At 36.4% G+C, this 21,403-nt stretch overlaps 1 protein-coding gene across 1 annotated transcript in view; it reads right to left on the reverse strand.

Moving 5' to 3' along the window:
* Positions 1 to 4,814: 4,814 nt before the first annotated feature.
* TMPRSS11A (transmembrane serine protease 11A) overlaps positions 4,815 to 21,403 on the reverse strand; it is a 34,682-nt gene continuing 18,093 nt past the window's right edge. Inside the window, exons 5-9 of the mRNA XM_074395707.1 lie at positions 20,698 to 20,736; positions 19,338 to 19,509; positions 16,958 to 17,217; positions 12,598 to 12,744; positions 4,815 to 4,819 (exon numbers count right to left, since the gene is read on the reverse strand). Coding sequence (XP_074251808.1) covers positions 4,815 to 4,819; positions 12,598 to 12,744; positions 16,958 to 17,217; positions 19,338 to 19,509; positions 20,698 to 20,736 — 623 coding nt within the window. The remainder of the gene's footprint in view (positions 4,820 to 12,597; positions 12,745 to 16,957; positions 17,218 to 19,337; positions 19,510 to 20,697; positions 20,737 to 21,403) is intronic.

Consider the following 21,403-nt stretch of genomic DNA (forward strand, 5'->3'; position numbering starts at 1 on the left):
CATGACCACCACAGGGCCATAGGAGTACTCCCAGATTACCAGTGATATTCCCATAAAGGCCAAAGGGCTTTTTTTTCAGCATGTGGTGAATTCTGCCTGGCCTGAGACTCACCCTTTAGGGCAATAGGCTCTCTTCTGGCCTAGAGAAGGTCCAGAAATACCAACCAAGGGTCAAGTCTTAGTTGGAGACCCCAAGAGCACACATGGTACTCTATCCCCCTGTGGCCAAGCCAGTACCTAAAGTGCAGGACAAAGTCTTCTTTGCTTTTCTCTCTGCTTTTTGAGTGGGAAGGAGTCTCACCCCTTGCCCTCCACAGCTTGGAGTATTCTGAGTCTCATCTGAGCCCAGCACATCTTAGAGTCTCTCCCAAGGTCTTCAACATAGTACCTAGGTATTGCTGCTGATTATTTAGGGCCCAAGGGCTCTTCTGTTAACAAGGGATGAATTCTGCAAAGACTAGGTCTTTCGCTTCAAGGCAGCAGGGTCCCTTCTGGCCCAGGGTGTGTTTAGAAATGTCATCCAGGAGCTAGGACCTGGAAAGGGGGTCTCCTGACTCTGACCAGTGCCCTATCCTGCAGTGGCTGAGCTTGTATCCAAGAGGCAAGACAAAGTCCTCCCCACTATTCTGTCCTCTCTCCTCAAATGGAGGGAATGGGTCTGTTGGGGCCATGAGTTGTGCAGCCTGGGATTAGGGGAGAAGTGATGCAAGTGCTCTCTCAGCTGGTGTCTCAGTAGGTTACATGCTGTCTCCAATCCACTCTTCCTGGACCCATTTCAGCACTAGGACTCACCTAAGTGAGATTCAATCCTGGTTGCCTAGCTTGGCTGTCAAGTTTATTTGGAGCTCCAGAACACTTTAGCCCATGGTGATGAGGCTCACAGGAACACAAGGTTGGACCACTGGGATAGATGATTCTCCTCTGGTTAGGGCTGGTTTACATGCTCCCTCCATGGGTGGGTGTCAGCTGAGTTGAGTCTGTGTTTGTTTTCTGTTATAATAGGGCAGCACTGAGTTCAATGCCTCAAAAATGCTGTCATTTCTCTTTAACCAGCATGCCAAAATATTCTTTGCACCACACTGCTGCTTCCAGGGCATGGGAAAGGCATGGTGTCTGCGATTCAGGACTGTTTTTCCTATCTTTTCAGTGCCTCTTTCAGTGATATAAGGTTAAAATCAGATACTGTGAGTTCTTACACTATTTTTGGTTCTGATGAAGGTGATCATTTTGTGTAGATAGTGTTAAATTGGTATCTTTTGGGGAGAGGGACAATCGGTGGAGACTTCTATTCTGTTATCCTGTTCCATTCCTCCCCAAATGGATGTTAGTAATATACTAAATGCCCAGACTTCACCACTGTACGATGTATCCATGCAACAGATCTGCACTTTGTATCCCTTAAACTTATACAAATAAAAAATATAATAGTGAATGATTATTTGAGAACATTTTATTGGCATTGTTGGTCATGATTGATTAGATTGTGAAATCAATTTAGTTGATGGGGTAAATGTTTTTTTTAAAAGTGGAATAGCATTGAATAGCAAAGAGTACAATAAAATAGAATACAGTAGATTTCATTACATTTTGTAAGGGTAAGTATTGTTTTATGAAACTTCTGTTTCAAATTTTGTATGTATTTTGTTGTATATGTATGGAGCTGTGATGTGAAACATATTTCTGACTGTGGATTGCGATCAATCTAGAAACTTCTCAGAGTTTTTAGAGAAACTCTGCTAGAGAGTGTTTCTCATAAAACCCTATCTTCATGAAAAAATTTAATGGTGCTCTATGACTATCCTCCAGTTTAGGCAGAAGTATAAGAGAAATTCTTTGAGCACATTACGTGTTGGGAGATCAGTCTGTATTTGAAACAGTCACAGACTGAAGCACCAGTCATGTATTCTGTTATTTCTTTTTGGAACATGATAGTGAATATTCAGTTTGATCAGAAAACCATAGTTTCTTAATACTTGGTGTCATGGCTGGGCGTGGTGGCTCAAGCCTGTAATCCCAGCACTTTGGGAGGCCGAGGTGGGTGGATCTCAAGGTCAAGAGATCGAGACCATCCTGGTCAACATGGTGAAACCCCGTCTCTATTAAAAATACAAAAAAGTAGCTGGGCATGGTGGCACGTGCCTGTAATCCGAGCTACTCAGGAGGCTGAGGCAGGAGAATTGCCTGAACCCAGGAGGCGGAGGTTGTGGTAAGCCGAGATCGCGCCATTGCACTCCAGCCTGGGTAACAAGAGTGAAACTCCGTCTCAAAAAAAAAAAAAAAATTTGGTGTCATAACTTTGCGGAGTCTCTCACATTTCTAAAAAGGATCAAATGAATCCAGAATAGTGGTTCTCAATAGGAGCCAATTTTATACCTTAGGCAATATTGGCCAATGTCTGGAGATATTTTTGGTTATAATAATTTCAGAAAAGGGGTATGCTACAGGCGTCTAGTGGGATGCTGCTATGTATTCTACAATGACCAGGATAACCCCTTACAATCAAACATTATCCAGACCAAAATATTAATAGTGCCAAGTTTGTGAACTCAGCTTCAGAGTGATCCAAACTATTATTTAAAAGAAATGTGATTTTTAATGACAGTTGAAAGATTCATGATATTGGCCTAAAACAAACTCAGTGATATTGTTTGTAGAATTGATCACCAACTTTATTAGATTTAAAATGACATATCAATATTTGCTTACATGTGACCCAAAATGAAATGCTGCATCAAATAGTTTAAAAATACAATATTTATAGTTCTAAGATCATTTCCTGAATCTGAACATCTAAAGTCAGCATTAAATTTTACCACCATAATATAGAATAACTTATATGCTTATGTATATTTATATATGAAGAAGAAACTTTGTCTTGAAGCGAATTCAGAGAATTGGCAGCCAGCTGCCTAAATGAATCTCATCATTTAAAATTCTTTCCTTAAGAGTTTTCTACCTTAAGACAGATTTTATAGCTCTCACTTAAAATTTTGTAGATCTGATGATTCAGTAAATATAGGGGATAATAAAGATACTTTGTAAGAAAAAGGGAGGGTGAAATTGGTACTTGTGTTCTAGGCCCACTGGCGATGCAAAACTACCTACTGCTTCACTGAGTCATTTTTGTTTTCTGGCTTCAGTTGTCTTACACATAACAAGTGTATTAACCTATGTGACATGCAATCTCTTCTAAGCTCTAAAATTCTATGAGTCTAAATTATGAATCAAATGTTTTATGAATGAACTGCATATCTCTTTTAGATATTTTAGGATTATTTTCATGCCTTTCAATAGAGCATGAGGGAAATTATTATAAAGTAAGTTCATTGTTCCAATGATTTGTCTTATATTTGGACTACATGAGTAAATGACTCCCCAGCCTGCAGACCATAATGTTTCACAGGCATTCCACATTCTGTGGAAGCAGAATAGATGCTTCCACAAAACCTTAATTTAATTGTATTACAAAATACATGAGCGTTACTCTTCTAATTACTTCATAAGACACATTGTTTATGGAGTATGTTTTCTCTTTTGGACCACTTTGTTCATGTGTTATACGCAGTAGGTGCTCAAAATTTATGTTTATTTTCAAATTTTTCAAAAACTAGGGTTTTATGGTTGCAATAGTTGGGACATTGCCATAAGCTTTGTAAGCTATTTGGCTGTAGAAATGCAAGGGCATAATTTTTTTCTTGCTACAGAGGAAGGCAATGTTCTTTGTTTTTTTTTAAAGTATTAGTAAATTATCCATTTTTTTCAGATATTTAATCATACAATAATAATGTACAAAATTTTCCCCTTGTGGTCAAAATATATAAGTGCATCAATGAAATGGCTAATTCATTGAGTGTGTTTTGACACTACTCATGAAATTACCATCACCTTCCCCCAAATTTTTAACAAATACATAGTTTTGATTAATTAATCACTATGCATATTCTGTATTAATCAGGATTTTTCTGGTTATATCTGTAGGATAGGAAATCTATGTGTGTGTGTGTGTGTGTGTGTGTGTGTGCATGTATGTATAGAAAAGTCACCAAAAATTAGAGGTTTTATAACTAAAAAAAGGTTAGAAAATCTCTGGCTTGTTTTACAATCAGACTTCATTTCCTACATATGACTTTCTTTTATTGGTATTCCTCAAATGGGTTTAGAAGTAGAAAATTCATTTCTTATGATGGAAAAGTGCTTTGGAAAATCTGATTGAATAAGGGGAAAAAAAGCATTTGTGAGGTCTAGAGAAATGTAGGGAATTATGCAAGGGTTTCTTGAACTCTTTGTCAGTTCAAAAAGTTTCTCAGTTAAAAGGAGACCCTTGACAAAGACATTCTAAAAATCTCATGAACTATCTTCAAAAATTTGTATTGAGTCTCATTTGTGCTTCAACATTTGTGATTTAAAGAGCTAAGTATCTCTACTGTATTTTTCAAACCAGGCTAAACAGATCCATTACTTTACAAATAAAAGTTCCTTATAAATTGTCTAAGGATTATTGGTTGATTAAAGTGATTCTAAATAAGTTATGTTGTGTTTCATGTTGCCAGATCCAGTAATTTAATATCACATTGTTGTACTACACCCACTAAATAGTTGGATTCTCATGCATATATGACCTGCATACAGCTCTCCTTGTTTTAACTTTTATGGTGAATTAGAGGCCTGTTTTTGAAGCAATCCAGTTTCGATAATAAGTCACTTGGGTGTAGACTCCAGGCTTGTCCTTTTGACCACAGTTATCTCCCCAGCTCACAATTCCAATAAGATACCAGGTATCTCTCAGATCTCTTGTGACTAAAGGTCCCCCAGAATCACCCTAAAAGTAAAAAGGTGAGAAAACAGAAAGTAAATTAGCTAAACATAAAGCTCATTAAGATAAAGCTCTTTTAAGATATTTTGATGAATCACATATTTTGTTACTAGACAATACATGTATAGACTATCAACACAGAGTACTTAATTGAGACATGGATTTTAAAACTACGAAGAGTCTTAAGGTTTAACTTTCACATTTAAAAATTTAAGTTTATTTCGTTAGAGTAAATAGCGCTTAGTTAAAAATGACAAAAATGAAAGAACATGAAGTGGCTTGAAAAGGAATTATGTCCCACGTTTCCTCACGCAGGCTGTTCTCCAGGATGTAGCCACTTCATGATTGTTTAATAATCTCTTATGGCATCTAACTTCTTATCAGTAGATTATTATACTCAAATTGCAGTGTCTAGACTTAGTAAATATTGATTTTCTCTTGTGTAGTTAGGGATTTAGTTGTTTTACAACCTCTTTGCAGCTTTTCCATACCACATCTTTACATTATAGCATCTCTATTTTTGGTTAAATTAGTCTATGTTTAATGGAGTTTGTAAATTGTATTAACTGAAATGTCAAGTAGCATATTTGGATCACAGAAATTTTTTGGCTTTCTTAGAATTAATAACTCTTTTTTTTAAAAAATGTAGCTAGTATTCTATATACCTAGTAAATGTTGAATGTTCCAAAAGATCTACAAACATCTCACAATAATGTTTACTAACGTTCAAGGACATCAGATAGCTTGTTAGTTCTTTTGCTTCCTCTGAAGATGTTCCACCATATTCACATATTCACACACACACACACACACACACACACACACACGTACTTTTTAAAATTTCTTCTGCTCAAATTTGGGCTGGTTACTTTAAGCCTGGTGCAGACCTATGGTGCTGGGTTTATCTGACACCACTTTTTAGTGTTGGATTCACAATTTCAGGTCTTATGTCTTCCACTTTCTTGACTTATTCCCTCATTTTGCTAAGGTGGCCTCTCAAGTAGTTTCTTAAGAAAGACAGTATCAGAGGATGTGGGGAAATAAGAAGGCTTTTACACTGTTGGTGGGAGTGTAAATTAGTTCAACCATTGTGAAAGACAGTGTGGCGATTCCTCAAGGATTTAGAAATAGAAATACCATTTGACCCAGCAATCTCATTACTGGGTATATACCCTATGTTCACCATTGTGGCACAGTTTACAATAGCAAAGACTTGGAACCAACCCAAATGCCCATCAATAACAGACTAGATAAAGAAAATGTGGCAAATATACACCATGGAATACTGTGCAGCCATAAAAAGGATGAGTTCATGTCCTTTGCAGGGACATGGATGAAGCTGGATACTATCATTCTCAGTAAACTGACACAAGAACAGAAAACCAAACATGACATGTTCTCACTCATAAGTGGGTGTTGAACAATGAGAACACACGGATACAGGAAGGGGAACATCACACACCAGGGCCTGTTGTGGGGGTTGGGAGGCTAGGGGAGGGATAGCAGGGGCTGGGGGAATTGGGGAAAGATAACATTAAGAGACATAACTAATGTAGATGATGGGGGGGATGGATGTAGCAAACCACCATGGCATGTATATACCTATGTAACAATTCTGCATGATCTGCACATGTACCCCAGAACTTAAAGTAAAATAAAAAAACAAATAATAATAATGATAAAGAAAGAGGGTATCATAAATACTTTTTTGAGTCATTGATTGTCTAAAATTCTTAATTCCACCCTCACAATGGATATTTAATTAGCATGAGCAGGAACCTAGGTTGAAATAATAATCCCTTTGAAATTTGAATACATTTTCCACCGTCTTCTACCTTCTAGAGTTACTGTGGAGGACTTCTACATAGTTATGATGCTTCTTTCTTCAAAGTGTTAAGATCATTTTCCTTATCCTTGGCTTCTGACCCGTTATGATGGCATGTCTTGGAAAGAATCACTTCATTTACTGTGCCTGGCACTACTTGGACCTTTTCTTCGATAGGATGCATGTAAGCTTCAGAACAAGGAGCATTCCTTACTATTTTTTTGATATTGTACACTCATGTTTTATGTTTTAAGAACTCCTATTCATTTGATGTTGGACTTCCTGAGCTTATCCTACATTTTTCTTATTTTTTCCTGTTATTTTTCTCCTCTTTGTCTTTTTTGTTCTTTCTGAGAGATTGTCTTGATTTTGTCTTCCAATCCTTCCACTGGATTTTTAAAATTATAATTATATTATTGCTACATTTCCAGAGATGATTCTTACTGTTTGGTTCTAGGACATTTTGCTAGAAACCAGATTGGAAGCTCTGTGCTTTTATGATGGGTGGTACTATGATTTGAATGTGTACCCAAGAGTTTATGTGTTGGGGAAACTTAATCCCCAATGCAACAGTGTTGAGAGGTGGGACCCAAGAAGAGGTGATTAGGTCATGAGGGCTCTGCTCTCAGGAGTGAATTAATATTATTATCATAGAGAGGTGAGTTTGTTATCACAGGAGTAAGTTCCTGATAGAAGAATGAGTTTGGCCTTCTCTCCCTCCATCCATCTTGTGTGCTCTCTTTGCCCTTCCACCTTTCTGCATGGGATGATAAAGCAAGAAGACCAGTTGTGGGGCCCTCAGGCTTGGATTTTCCAGCTTCTAGAACTGCAAATACATCTCTGTTCCTTATATGAACTTAGTTTTGGGCATTCTGTTACAGCAGCACAAAATGAACTAAGACATGTAGGAGGGCTTCTCGACTGATACTCTTTATTCTGGTAGGGGCCTCTCAAATATCAGTATGTGGAGGTATTTTTTTTTTTAATCTAGACAGTGGGCTTCTCTAAAGAAGAATCCTGCAATCTCTTTCACTGGGAGAAAGTTGGAAAGATTGTGTACATCTTCCTGCAACATTTTGAGAGAAAGCATGAGAAGAGGTTGAGGCCTGCTTTCACATAATCCCACCTTTTCAGGCCCCCTCTGCTTTCTACTATGTTTAGTGTCCAGAGTACAAACTTCTCATCTCTGGAGTTCATATATTTGGAAAGAGGTGTAGAGGTGGGGAAAGTATGAGATGTGATATGGATTAGACTGGTTATTCAGGATAGGAAGAAATGGGGAATTCCAAGTACTCTCTCTGAAGTCTTTAAACATTTGCACACCCATTTTCTAGCTCATGTCTGACCCCAAACTTCAGCTTTAGATGCTCTCCCAAAATATTGGTCTTACTTAAAATGGTATTCCACTCCTCTCTCCACCTAAGACATTTATGTTTTAACTTCTTTTTTACTAAATCAGTTAAATCTCCTCCATCTTCTCTTTCGCTTTCAAAATTTTGTTGGAACTTTTCCATTTTTTCTCTTTTGGATTTTATTGGTCGATAGCTTTTTTTTAAAGTATAATTTGTAGATACATAGAAAATTATGTTTTGAATATAATGCCAAATAATTTTTCAAAATGATTATTGTGGGATTTTTTTGTTTTTTTTTTTTGGGAGGGGGCGCTCTTTGTCTCCCAGGCTGGAGTGTACTGGCATAATCATAGCTCACTGTAGTCTCAAACTCTTGGGCTCCAGCAATTCTCCCACCTCAGCCTTCTGAGTAGCTGGGACTACAGGCATGCCCCATCATGCCCAGCTAATTTTTAAATTTTGTGGAGATTGGGTCTCATTTTGTTGTCCAGGCTAGACTTGAAGACCTGGGGATCAAGCAATTCTCTATCCTTGTTCTTCCAAAGTGCTGGGATTACAGGTGTGAGCCACCACACCTGGCCTTGTCTTCCTTTGTTGTCATTTTGATGGGTTTTTGGGAAGAATATAGATGAATTTGAATGTAAAATCTCCATGTTTAGATATTTCAATCTATACATTTTAAAGATGAATAAAGAAGAAACTTAGAAAATCTGGCTAATAAAAAATCATAGCTAAGGATGCAGTGGGTTAGAGAAAAAAAAATAGGAAGTCCAACTTCTCGTCTAGTGTCCAAATGAGGATAAATTAAAACCCACCTGAGAGTAATAAAATGCCAAACATAATTTAATCTTTATTCATTAAAATGTTCCTTTGGGCTTTCATTGGGAACATCCATGATTACTCTACTGTACATGAACATTTTTTGAAGCTATCGTGGACTTGGTCTATGAAATGGACTTTTTTTTAAGTGTCATCTAATAGCAGCATGGTTTCTTGACATTTATGTATGGCTTCTGCCTCCCTTCAGAGTATTGTTTAATAGGGTTTTTTAGTTGATGTGATATGGATTAGATCAGTTTAAAAAACCAGTACAATGATCTTTCCTTCATTTCCTTAAGTTGGAAAGTATAGGGTTTTTTAAAAAAAACTCTCAAAATGAAGATCAACTAAGATAGAATGTATTAAATATAACAAGAAACATTCTATACACTATGAAGGATATGGAAACAGACAGGTGGAATTATTCAAAATCCTATACAGAATATTAAAAAGGCATTGTGTTAGCTGTAGATGAGAAAAGAGAGTTACATTACCATGAGCATCTTGGTATTTATAACTGACATCAGTTTATCAGTGTTTCTCAGATTTCATTCTGAATAAAAGTTATGAAGGGAAGTTCTTAAATGCAGATCTCTAATGCTTACTTCTAAAGATTATGTTAGCCTAGGGTGGGATCCTAGACCTGTATTTTTAACAAGCATCCCCAGTGATTTCGTTTCAGGCCAGCTGCAGTGCACTTTTAGATTGTAAATTTAGACAAATGATAGTTCAAATAGTATTACTCTTCCTCTTCTTTCTCTCTTTCTTTTCATGAATTCTCATTTCCTTTTCCTTGAATAATCAATCACCCAGGAAAAAGTTAATTAGCAAGGAGCCTCCATGGTCCTTACTATCTATTTGAAGAGGCAGGGCACAAAGGCAGCAAGAAGCCATATTGAGTGCCAGGTGAATTGAGTGCCAGCTACTAACACAAAAGGGCAGGGGATACAGTAACAGACAAATTTCACACACAGAAAGAGAATTAAGCTAAAACTTGGGGGAGTGGCATGGTAGAGGTCCTCACTTTCTTACTTGGCATGTCTCAAAAGCACCTCCAACACCACGTGGCTGATGCTGGACCCATGTTGTCTCTCTAGATCCGGACCTTTGTTGCTCCTTCCTAACTCATTATTGACACAATTCTTGCAGCCATTCAAGCTGGAAGTTTATTTTCATTTTTTAGCCATGAATTTATAGGTCATTCTTTGCCTCATCCCTTCTATCCAACCATGTGAAATCCATTACTTCATTTGCCCCTGTTACCTCTAAATATCGTTGTCTTCATGTTACCTTATTAGTTCAAACTAACATATATCACCTAAATTTTTGCAATACCTGTTTACTGATCCTCAATTACCCTTCTCCAGATTTTTTCCTTACTGTGACCAGAACAAGTTTCACAATATTCAAATTTGATTATTCCACTCTTTTAATTAAAAAAACGTCGAAATAGTACTCACAATAACCCAGGTAGTGTTTGGGTAGCTTTACACATATTAACTAATTTAATATAAATCTCTCGATTAAAATTTTTTAGTGGCTTTCCATTGTCCTTACAAAACAGGGAAAAACAATGTGGATCACAAGGCCCTGCAGAGTCTGGCTTCAAACAAACTCTTCTACCTCTTCCTGTACCACTGGGTTGTGTGTTTTCTGTGTTCCACCATGTGATGTTTCAGTTCCTAGAATTCACCCTGCCCCATCATCATTTGCAATCTTCCTAGTTAGCTCCTACTCCTCTCCTAGATACTAGCTCTCTCCATTCACCACTTAGCTTCACCACTGTAGCTAGTTTTATTCATTTCTTACAAATATACTCATAGAAACATGACCTTCTCCTTCCAAGTTTTCTTTCTTATTGGCATAATTTTTTGATTGATTCATTCATATCTGGTCCACTAGACAGTAGTTTCCCTGAAAGCAGGTTCCATGATGGTTTTTGCCTGTGAGACTACCTTCAGTATATGTACAGTGTATGGTACAGAGCAGGGCACTTAAACATATTTTTCTTAATGAGTAAATGAAGAGAGTTAGAATAAATGGAAAAATGACCAGAGACAGTTCTTGACTAATTTTCCTATACAGAAGGTTCCCAACTACCTGATTTTAAATTATACGTCCTTCAGAAAAATGTTGCCAACATCCACCTATCATTTTCTGAAATGATTTTTAGTGTCGTCTTGACAGAGTTCTCTAGTGAGTGTAGCAGCTGCCTTGGTAACTACAACTAAGGATCCTTTTGTAAACGCTTAACTGAACTGGAAATAACAGCAGAATCACCAGCCTGGATCAAACTGTCAAAGTCTTTCATTTACAGCTTTCCTATAAGCAATTCTGATCCTTTTCTCAGTTGTGTTTAGGTCTTACCTGGCTAGACCTCTGGTTGAAAAACTAGGGGTTCTTTCTCGCTCCTTTCCCCACAAAGCAGGCTTTAGGATCACTCATGCATAGGCAGGGTGGGATTTATGAAGTTATATATCAATATTTGGTAAACTGGAGAAAGGCAAGCTGATGGTGGTGCTTGCACTTCTGTTTTATCAGACTAAGCCCCTCAGCATGTTCCCCAATTACAATCACTGAATTCCTGTCTCAGATCCTTGTGCCTGAATTGCTGCCCTGATAACTTCCCCTATTTTTCTATGACTAGAGCTTTGTTTTATCACTTACTTTGCACAGTTAGTGAAGGCTTACCTCTGCTCCCCAATCCAGTGAAACCTTTCTATGACCACCAATACCTCCTAAGCCTTTTCAGTAATGTCAGAGTTCACCTGAATTCCCCTGTCCTGTCTGCTCCAAGGCTCCTGTTGCCACCTTCCACCTGTTTCCCTTGGTATGGACCTTTTGTTGGAGTCCCCAAATTCTGGCTGCCCCTCTACACATTCTCAGCAACTGCAACTAGCTATGGACCAGATCCAGCTACATAGCTACATTGCCCAGCCTCTATGCTACATAGCTCCCTGCTCTTTTTCTGATAGAGGCTGCCCATGTGGGATAGGTTATAGACAGGGCTTTCTACCACCTGACGTCAATAGCATTCCATCATTTCCACATAGAGTGGCCTCCTTGGAGTTTTAAAGAATCTCATATTAAATAGCAAGTGTCTCCAGGAAGAAACACATTCAAACCTTCATTGGAAAAGATACATGTTAGAAGGCAGAGGAAGCCACTGGAGAGGGCCCATGGATTCACATCACGGCCTAATCTACCTTCTCACGGTTATGAACTTGTTTCTCCTCTTATTCTCCTCATGCTGAGACCTGACAGATTACTTGGAGTTCTCTCAGATATGAGTTGTAATTTCATACCTTCATAATTTTGGCTATTTTTTTTTCTTTCCGATAACATTATTTTCTTATTCTGAAATTGGATAAGTATTATTTATTCCTCAGGCCTTATTTACATCTCATCTCTCTGATACTCCAAAAATGTTTCCTTCAAGAAAAATATTTGCTTTTCATTATAGTATTTATAACATCACTTTATACTTTTTCATTTATGACTATTTTCTTTCTTGAATGTGAGCACCTTGAGAAAATAAACTGCTTTATTAGTCTTTGGATTCCAGGTTAAGAAATTCTGGTTTTATTTGTTTGATAGCATCAGAGAAACTCTTATTTCATTTATCTTAAGAAAACATTTAAAAATATTTTGTGTTGTGAAATTTGCATTTGTAACTTTTCTGAGCTGACATGTTGTCTATATTTTGTCCTTATGTAAATAACATATATTATTTTCTGAGCCAAATAAAAATTTTTACGTTAATAATATAAAAAATCCTCCACTCCAACCTACCCTGCAGGCATCATAAATTCCTTCCATGTATCCAGCACAGAACATTCCAGGTTTTATATCATTGCCATACACCTGTGGTTGCTTACAGACATCATCACCTATGATTTTCACTTTGGCTTCTCGAAGATCATTTTGGGATTGCCCTTAAGAAAAAATAAAGTTATTTTAATATTTACAATCAGCATCTGCGGCCAAAGTGAAGTGAGCAGATTTTTCCTAATTTTTTTTTCATAGTAAAATTGTCAATATGGAATGGGGTTAATATAAGCAGTTTCCAGAGAAAAGAATTTCTGGTTAAATCTGGAACATCCAGTGATAATTATTGTCCAATCACATATTTATAAAGACTTCTCAAAGCAAGAAAGCCATTTGGTTTCTTTTTCTGAAAAAAGCTAACCTTAAAAATAATCAGCTTATATATTTCAGGAAGGCATTCCATCTTTTGTAAAGCTTATATTTGTGGGTTCCAGATTGTTCTCAGAAACTTTTCATGCCTGGATAGTTTTCTCCATTGGCTTGATAAAATGCCTATAATACTATGCACGTTTATTATTTAAAGTTTATGATGAGCTTTCACGTATATAAAAATATGTGAAATATGTTATATATCATACATATATATAAAATGAATTAAATATAAATGATTTCACTTCTAATGTATTACAAGTTGGTAGCTGCAGACTGTAAGCTACATTCCAAGTTTTAGAAACTAGTATTATGGCAGACTACATAGAAAACTAAAAATAGCACAAGCATTCAGGGATTCTTTATACCAAACCATATATTGGTTTTAAAACCATGACCCCATGGTTGGCAGAATTCCAGGATGGTCCCCAAGATTCCTGTGTGATTCCTCTCTTCCCAAGTATGAGCAGGATTTGCAGATATGATGGATGCGATTCTCATGATTACATTATGTTATAGGGCAAAGGTGAGGGAATTTTACAGATGTAATTAAGACCTCTAATGAGTTTGACTTTGAATTAATCAAAAGGAGATTATCAAAGGTGGGGCTGACCTAATCAGCTGAGCCATTTCAAAAAGGATGAGCCTTCCTGGAGTTCGGAGGTGTTTTCCTAAAGAGTTAAAGCAGCAAGCTGTCATGAGTTCTACAGCTGCAAGTAATGGAATTCTGCCAACAAACCTTCAGGAAACCCTCAAAGGAGCCACAGATGTGACCACAACCCCAGCTGACATTTTGATTACAATTTGGTAAGACCTTCAGGCGAGGACCCAACTAAGCTGTGTCTGAACTTCTGACTCATAAAAACAGTGAGATAAAAATAAATGAGTGCTGTTCTAAATTGTTTGTGGTAATTTGTTACACGATAAGAAAAACTAACACAAGAATACAATATATCATCAGCTATAGTTCCTATGATGTATAATAGATCTTTTGAACTTATTCCTCCTATCTAACTGCAAATATGAATTTGTTGGCTGGCATCTCCCCAGTCCCTCCCCCTGTAAAGACTTCCAGCTTCTGGTAACCTCCTGATGATGCCTGAAAAATGCTAAGAGAGTAGATGTTAAGTGTTCTTGCCACAAAAATGATAATTGTGTAATATAAGACATTTGTTAATTAGCTAGATGTAACATTCACAATGTATATATACTATACTTCAAAACATCATGTTGTACATGGTGAGTAATGCTATTTTATACAGCAACTTAAAAAAAAATAAGTACATTTGAAAAATCCCTAACATGAACACCAATTTCTTTAGTAGACCATATCCAATATTTATTTTTGAAGATATGTTTGTAAACAGATTTTTTTAAGCGCTCAGAAGATTTAAGTGTGAAACTCAGAAATATGCTAAACGATTATTTGAATTATTCTGTTCTTTGAATATAATTGGTTTATACATATATAGATACACACACACACACACACACACACACACACACACACACTGCCTACTATGTTATCAATTTAAAAAATTCATGTCCAATGCTGAAAAGAGTAAGGTGAAACTGACAATCTACATATTGTAAGCAGCTAACTTACAAGCATATCCACTTTTTCAGCAAACTAGTTGGTAAAATGTATTCCAAGTTATGAAAAGCATAGCCCATAAATTCTGGACATCCCTAAACTACACCTCATCTTCTGTAGTAATGCTTAATGACATTTCTTGCAAAATATTGATTTTATTTAGTAATCAACTTTTTTGTTTATTAATTTTCTCTATTGTTTCTTATTTTTAATTTTAATGATTTCTATTATCCTTACTATTTTCTTCCTTATGTTTGTTTTAGGTTTATTTTTCTCTTTTTCTAGTTTTTTGAAGTGAAAACTTAATTATTGACTTGAGATATTTTCTTATAATATGCGTGTTCTATGAATTTCTCTTGTACACTATTTTAGCTGCATCTAGCATATATTTATATATTTTTGTTTTCATTCAGTTTTATGTGTTTTTACAATTTTTTTGAGGTTTTCTCTTTATTTACCTATGTTATTTAATTTCTAAGGATTTGGGATTTTTATGTTATCTTTCTGTTACTGATGTCTAGTTAGATTCCATAATGATCAGAGAATATACTTTGTACAATTTCAGTTTTTAAGAGCTTGTTAGCGTTTTCTTTATGGACCTAAAAATGACCTCTTTTGGTAGGTGACTGAGAGGTACTTTTAATCTATTAATGTACTTAATAGATTAAGAATAATAGGTTAATTTAATCTATTTAATAGATTGAATGGAGTGCTCTGTAAGTGTCAGATTCTGTTGCCACTCACAAAGCATTATGACAGGTATGTTTCTGTACCAACCTCAAACTCCTGAAAGAAAATGATTTTTTCCCACCAAGACAAGAAGGATTTGTGATGTCTTTCCCATTATTATGAAGCAAAGAATGCAAGTCCTATCTTCAGAGAAAATCCATCCAAGAGAGTGCAGACCTAGGGAGGTGTCAGGCGTATAGCAGCACTAATCTACTGGAATTAATAAACTATAGGTAACATTTTCTGTGATTGGTAATATGACCTTAAAGAAAGAAATGCATGCCTCAGTCTGTATAAGATGAAACAAAACCACATAGGACGAAGAAAATCTAGAGACCCTAAAAACCTATTCATGCCTAAGTGAGTGAAAGGTTATTCCTAGTTCATTAAAGGAAGACTGAGAATCTAAAGCTTATTCTTTATAACTTTTTGTATATAAATAAATTGTATAGAGTCCTGCAAATAGATTTACACATTCTCAGAAAGCCCTTTTCCTTTTTCTCAAGCCTAGGGTTAAAGAAACTCTCTAACTATTGTAATACATATGTACCTGCATCACATGGTAGAATCTAGAGCATGTTTCACTAAGAATGCCTAAATGTTCAATAGCTAAATCATTATCATTTCTTTTTTTAATTTTCTTCTTCTTCTTTTTTTTTTTTTTTTTTGAGACGGAGTCTCACTCTGTAGCCCAGGCTGGAGTGCAGTGGTGCAATCTTGTCTCACTTCAACCTCTGCCTTCAGGGTCCCGGTTTAAGCAATTCTCTTGCCTCAGCCTGCCGAGTAGCTGGGATTACAGGCATGTGCCACCATGCCCAGCTAATTTTTGTATTTTTAGTAGAGATGGGGTTTCACCATGTTGTCCAGGCTGGTCTTGAACTCATGACCTTGTGATCCGCCCGCCTCGGCCTCCCAAAGTGCTGGGATTACAGGCGTGAGCCACCACACCCAGCCATTATTATTATTTCTTACAAGACTAAGTTTGTATATCAAGTTGAATCCTTTCATAGAGGGCAAATAATTTGACAATTTATCTCTACACTATTCTTATTCACCATCACACTTAAATTAGCCTCTTTAGAAGCAAATTTTGCTACATAGGCATAAAGAGTATTTGAGTAGCCAGTCAATCTGAGTACTCCTAGACACAAACTGGAACAATAGAAATTAATGTAAATTCTGGCAAAGAAAAGAAATAAATGTTACTTTCTATGTATTTTTTCTTGGTTGAGGATGATGTAAGGGTTGAGGTGTTGTTAGCCACCTCTGACACTAGGTGAAGCTAGCATCCTTCTGAAGGAAGCCAACATAGAGAAAAGCAGGGCCAAAAAATTCAGATTCAGAAGATGCAGAGCCAGATGACATCATATGAACTCCTGTGTCTGAAGTGAAACTTACTACATTTTTTTGGTTTACTACTTGAGCCAAATTTGTTGAAGTTTTTTGTTTCTTTGTGTTTTATTCTGCATTGGATAATCTGAATAGAATTTCTTTCACTTGCAAAATAAGAACCCTAACTAATCCAACCATACCGTGTGGAAATGGCTGTCAAGATAATATTGATGAGGATGAAATCACATTGCCCTAGACAGGGCTTAGTGCTCTGTAAGCTATCCTGCGATACCCACCACCATAGTAAAGTGCTCCAAATCCTGTGATATAGACAGTCAAATTTGGTTGGAAGTATGCAGAGGCTTCTGGCAAACAAATCCGGCGTATGTCATCCGAAAAGGTGACTCTGGAAGAGATCTGCACAACAGCAATGTCGTACTCTCTTGCTGCGGAGCGGTACTTCTCATGGATAATAAATCTTTTGACATTTCTTTTTGTTAAGGGAGGGTTAATTTTTGTTCCAAAACTAACAGTCCATTGATATGGATTTTTATACCTGGAAAAGGTTAGAAATGAACAGAATATATATAAGCTGCCCAAAGTATATGAACTACATTAATTGCATTTAGGCTAATATAAGACAAATATGATCCTGAGAATACTTGGCTGAAGCTATAGTTTTCTTTGATCATTTACATATAGTCTATTGCTAATATATTGAAAGATAAAATATATATAAACAGCATATTAGAACTGACATTTAATATAAAACTATTGAATTTTAGAACTGTAATGCACATAAAATATTATTCCTTTATCACTTCAACAAGTATTTACTGAGAATCTATGTGCTGAGCCTTATCTGAACTGCTGAGGATAAAGTGATGAACAAGACATAAGGTGCCTGCTCACAGGAGTATAAGATTCCAGAGAAGGAAAAGAATCAAAGCAACAAACAAGTAGATAACTAACTAAACAGTGATAAAGGCTATGGACAAAATAAAATAGGGTAACAGGAGAGGGTACTAATGGGTCATTATGACTATCTTAAGAATGCATTTGGACTAAGACATAGTAAAGGAGGATCAGTGTAAGGCGATGAGGGAAACAAGTTTCCAGGCAAAAAACACAAGGTTTTGGGCCAGCTGGACTGCAGTCACAGCACAAGGGAAAGAATGGTTAGGGGTGAGCTTGGGGAGGTAAACAGGGACTAGATTTTGCAATGTTGTATGGTAATGGTAAAGTGCTTAAAGTTTATTCAAGTGATACAGGAATCCACTGGATAATTAAGACAGAGGGTGGTGTAGTCTCATGTACATTTTTAAAAATCACCTTGGTTTTTTCTGGTGAGTGGATTGTTGAAGGTCAAGAATGGATGTGGTAAAGACTATCAGATGACTGCATCGTCCTTTGAGAGATGATCAAATGTGGTTGACTTCTAGCTTGTGGGCTTGAACAATGGGTGGATTGGGGTATATGCAGAAATCAGAAAAATCATTTAGTAGCAATGAAAGATCATCTAATGAAGGCAGTGTTTTTACTTAAGGAAAATAAAGTCTCGATAGGTTAAACTATTTTATTCACATCATATGTCTGCCTGCCTCTCTTTCTGCTCTTCCTTTACAGAACACTGTCTCCCACGAATTTATATTATTTGTATTTTTCAGAAGTCTTCTTGCTTTATTTCGTCATGTCTGACAATAGTCACACATCTGTCTTGGTGTATTTAGTTATTGGAAGCATATTTTAAGTGAGACACTGACAAAGTCTGGAATGTTGAGAGAATAAGAAGCAAAACATAGGACATCTGGAAGTTGGTGCTGTGAAATGAAGTTTTATAATTGGTAATGAAGAAGAAAGGTGATACAGTTAATCTACTCAGAAAAAATTCTAAAATTTTAAATGTAAAAAATAACTGGTTATAATCTTGAAAAGTAAAAGTTATTTAAAAAGTAATTTTATCATGTATTTAATAAAATGTATGCATTTGAAAGCAATTTATGAGAGCACAATTTGCTATTCTTTACTTCAGCTTTTGTCTTATTATACGAAGGCCTTATTGAGTAGCCCAAGGCCCTCTCTGAATCCTTTGATACTCCCAGGAATCTCTTTTGAAGTGTCTGTCTTTATCATGCTAGCAATTTCTCATTTCAGTTGTAAGCTGTTCTAATCCCACAGATCCTCAGATGTCAATGCCTTAAATTTGATCTGTGGTTCTCCATCACGTTACCAACTTCCTGTACTTACTGAAAATTTCCATTTTACTTTGGAATTAGTTTGATTATTTATGATCAGCATGAGACTGCCCCAAGTTTGGCAGAAACAGACATTAGTATTAAGTGGAGAGTATTGTTTGACAAACGATTAATGTCACATGTTATTAGTGAATATTTTGTGTTAGGTTGTCACAAAAATGTTCTGATCCCTTACAGTTTCCTTATTAAAAACTTTGGGGGAACTGATTGAGAAATACTAGAATAATGACTGTTATTTCCTTTATTCCCATCAAATTTTCCGATTAAGTACGCAAGCGTAACATTATTTTAGAAAAGATCCTGAAATAGCTTTTTCTTATTTTACTTCATTAATATTTGGGACATTAATTTTTACCAAGAATGTGACAAAACTCAGGGCTTTTTAGCAGAAGTGAGTTCTAACTTAAGGTCAATTACTTACTTCTGAAAGCAGTGTGCTGCAGTGACAAGCCATGTATTACTAATCAAGGTGGCCCCACACTGATGGATGTTATCATACTGAAGAGAAGCTTGCCAAGGCCAGGCTGCCTTGGGTGCAATATCTCCAGTTGCTATTCTGTTGACTTTTAATGGAACAACTCGTTTACCACAACCTGAAAAAAATGAGATCATCAAGTTATAAGAACCATCTTGTAATTACAAGAAATGACCCCAGTCTCACTTGTCTGAAGACATTTTTGTATATTACTCCTCCTGCGAAGGACACTCACCCCACCTGTCACTGGATTCATGGCCTCTTCTCTCTCTCATTTCAGGGTTCACCTTCTTACTCGGTGAGACCAGGTTAGCTAACTCTTCAATTGACTCTCATAGCACTGTGCACTTGCTCTGTCAAGCATTTATCACACTATTTTGATACTTCTCTTTCTCTATTTTGGAACTCTAATTTTAGGGCAGGGATCATGTTTTATTCATAGTAGTATCACCAGCTCCTGATCTAATTTCTGGCACTTTGTAGATGTTAAAAGATATTTTTGAATGAATAAACACATGAATAATAATACTTAGGGTGTTTGCAAGATACAGAGGCAAATGCATGAACATCACTGCTAAAATTCGTCACCGCTTTTGTAAAATCTTTCAAAACGTAGGCCACAGTGATTTCAAGTGATTTATCTTCATAGCCACTGTTAGCTATGAAGATAAATATATTAAGCATATTTTTTATTTTTATTTTTTTTTATTTTGAGACAGAGTCTTGCTCTGTTGCCCAGGAGAGAATATGGTGGTATGATCTTGGCTCACTGCAACCTCCGCCTTCTGGGTTCAAGTGATTGTCCTGCCTCAGCCTCCTGAGTAGCTGGGATTACAGGTGCCCACCACCATGCCTAGGTAATTTTTGTATTTTTAGTAGAGACGGGGTTTCACCGTGTTGGTCAGGCTGGTCTTGAACTCCCTACCTCAGCATATTTCATAGACAATTTATCAATCACAAACAATGGGTTTTACGTCCTCCCCATGAATTACTTTCTCATTATTTTATTTTGTAGCAGAAAGTACATTTTATGCATTTTTAAAAATTAGAAAAACAAATCCAGTATTCCCAATCAGAAATATATACTTTCTTCAAATTGCCCCAGAAGGTTATCATGGAAAATTCTTTCTTGAACATGACTAAAAGATTAGTCCTAGAGTTAGAAAAAAATATAAATCCATTGTACAAACAGTTATTATGACTCAAAGAAAATTTAGAGCACAGATAGGCAAGTATGAGCAAATATTTGAAGATGTCCTTTCTGATGTGGAAATTGAACTTGTTTATATCAGCTAACTCAACTTACTTGCTTGGACAGTTGACTCCCCTGCTGATGAGCTCATTGCTGAAAAACAAAACAAAGAATGATAATTTAATACTTTCCTGGTTGGTCTCAATGATCAGGAATAATCAGAGGATCCTGATCATATATGGATTCCAGAAAGTTGAACACATAGATCAATTAGGAGAATGGCTTTCTGATATACCAACATCTATGTACCATTTTTTGTAGAGACTTATAGGCAACTTCAAATTAGGTGTATACTATTGCAAGCAACAGGTGAGTAAGGCACAAATAGTGGATGATTTAAGCCTACAAATAGTTTGTATTAATAGAGAACTATGGTTTTCCAGCAGTTGAGGGTAAAGCTTCTTTGCATTCCACTTCAGAAGATGGGTAAATGGAACAGAGGAAACAAGTTGTATTTGTTTTCAAACAAACTGATTAAGACATACCTGATAAAGACATACCTGAGACAAAGTAATTTATAAGGAAAAAGAAGTTTAATTGACTCAGAGTTCCATGTGGCTGGGGAGGCCTCACAATCATGGAGGAAGGCAAAGGTACATCTTACATGGTGGCAGGCAAGAGAGAGAATGAGAGCCAAGTGAAAGGGGAAGCCTCTTAATAAACCATCAGCTCTCACGAGACTTATTCATTACCAAGAGAACAGTATGAGGGAAAACACACCTATGATTCAATTATCTCCCACCAGGTCCTTCCCACAACA

The sequence above is a fragment of the Saimiri boliviensis genome, chromosome 3 (assembly GCF_048565385.1).
Source record: "Saimiri boliviensis isolate mSaiBol1 chromosome 3, mSaiBol1.pri, whole genome shotgun sequence".
Taxonomy (NCBI): Eukaryota; Metazoa; Chordata; class Mammalia; order Primates; family Cebidae; genus Saimiri; species Saimiri boliviensis.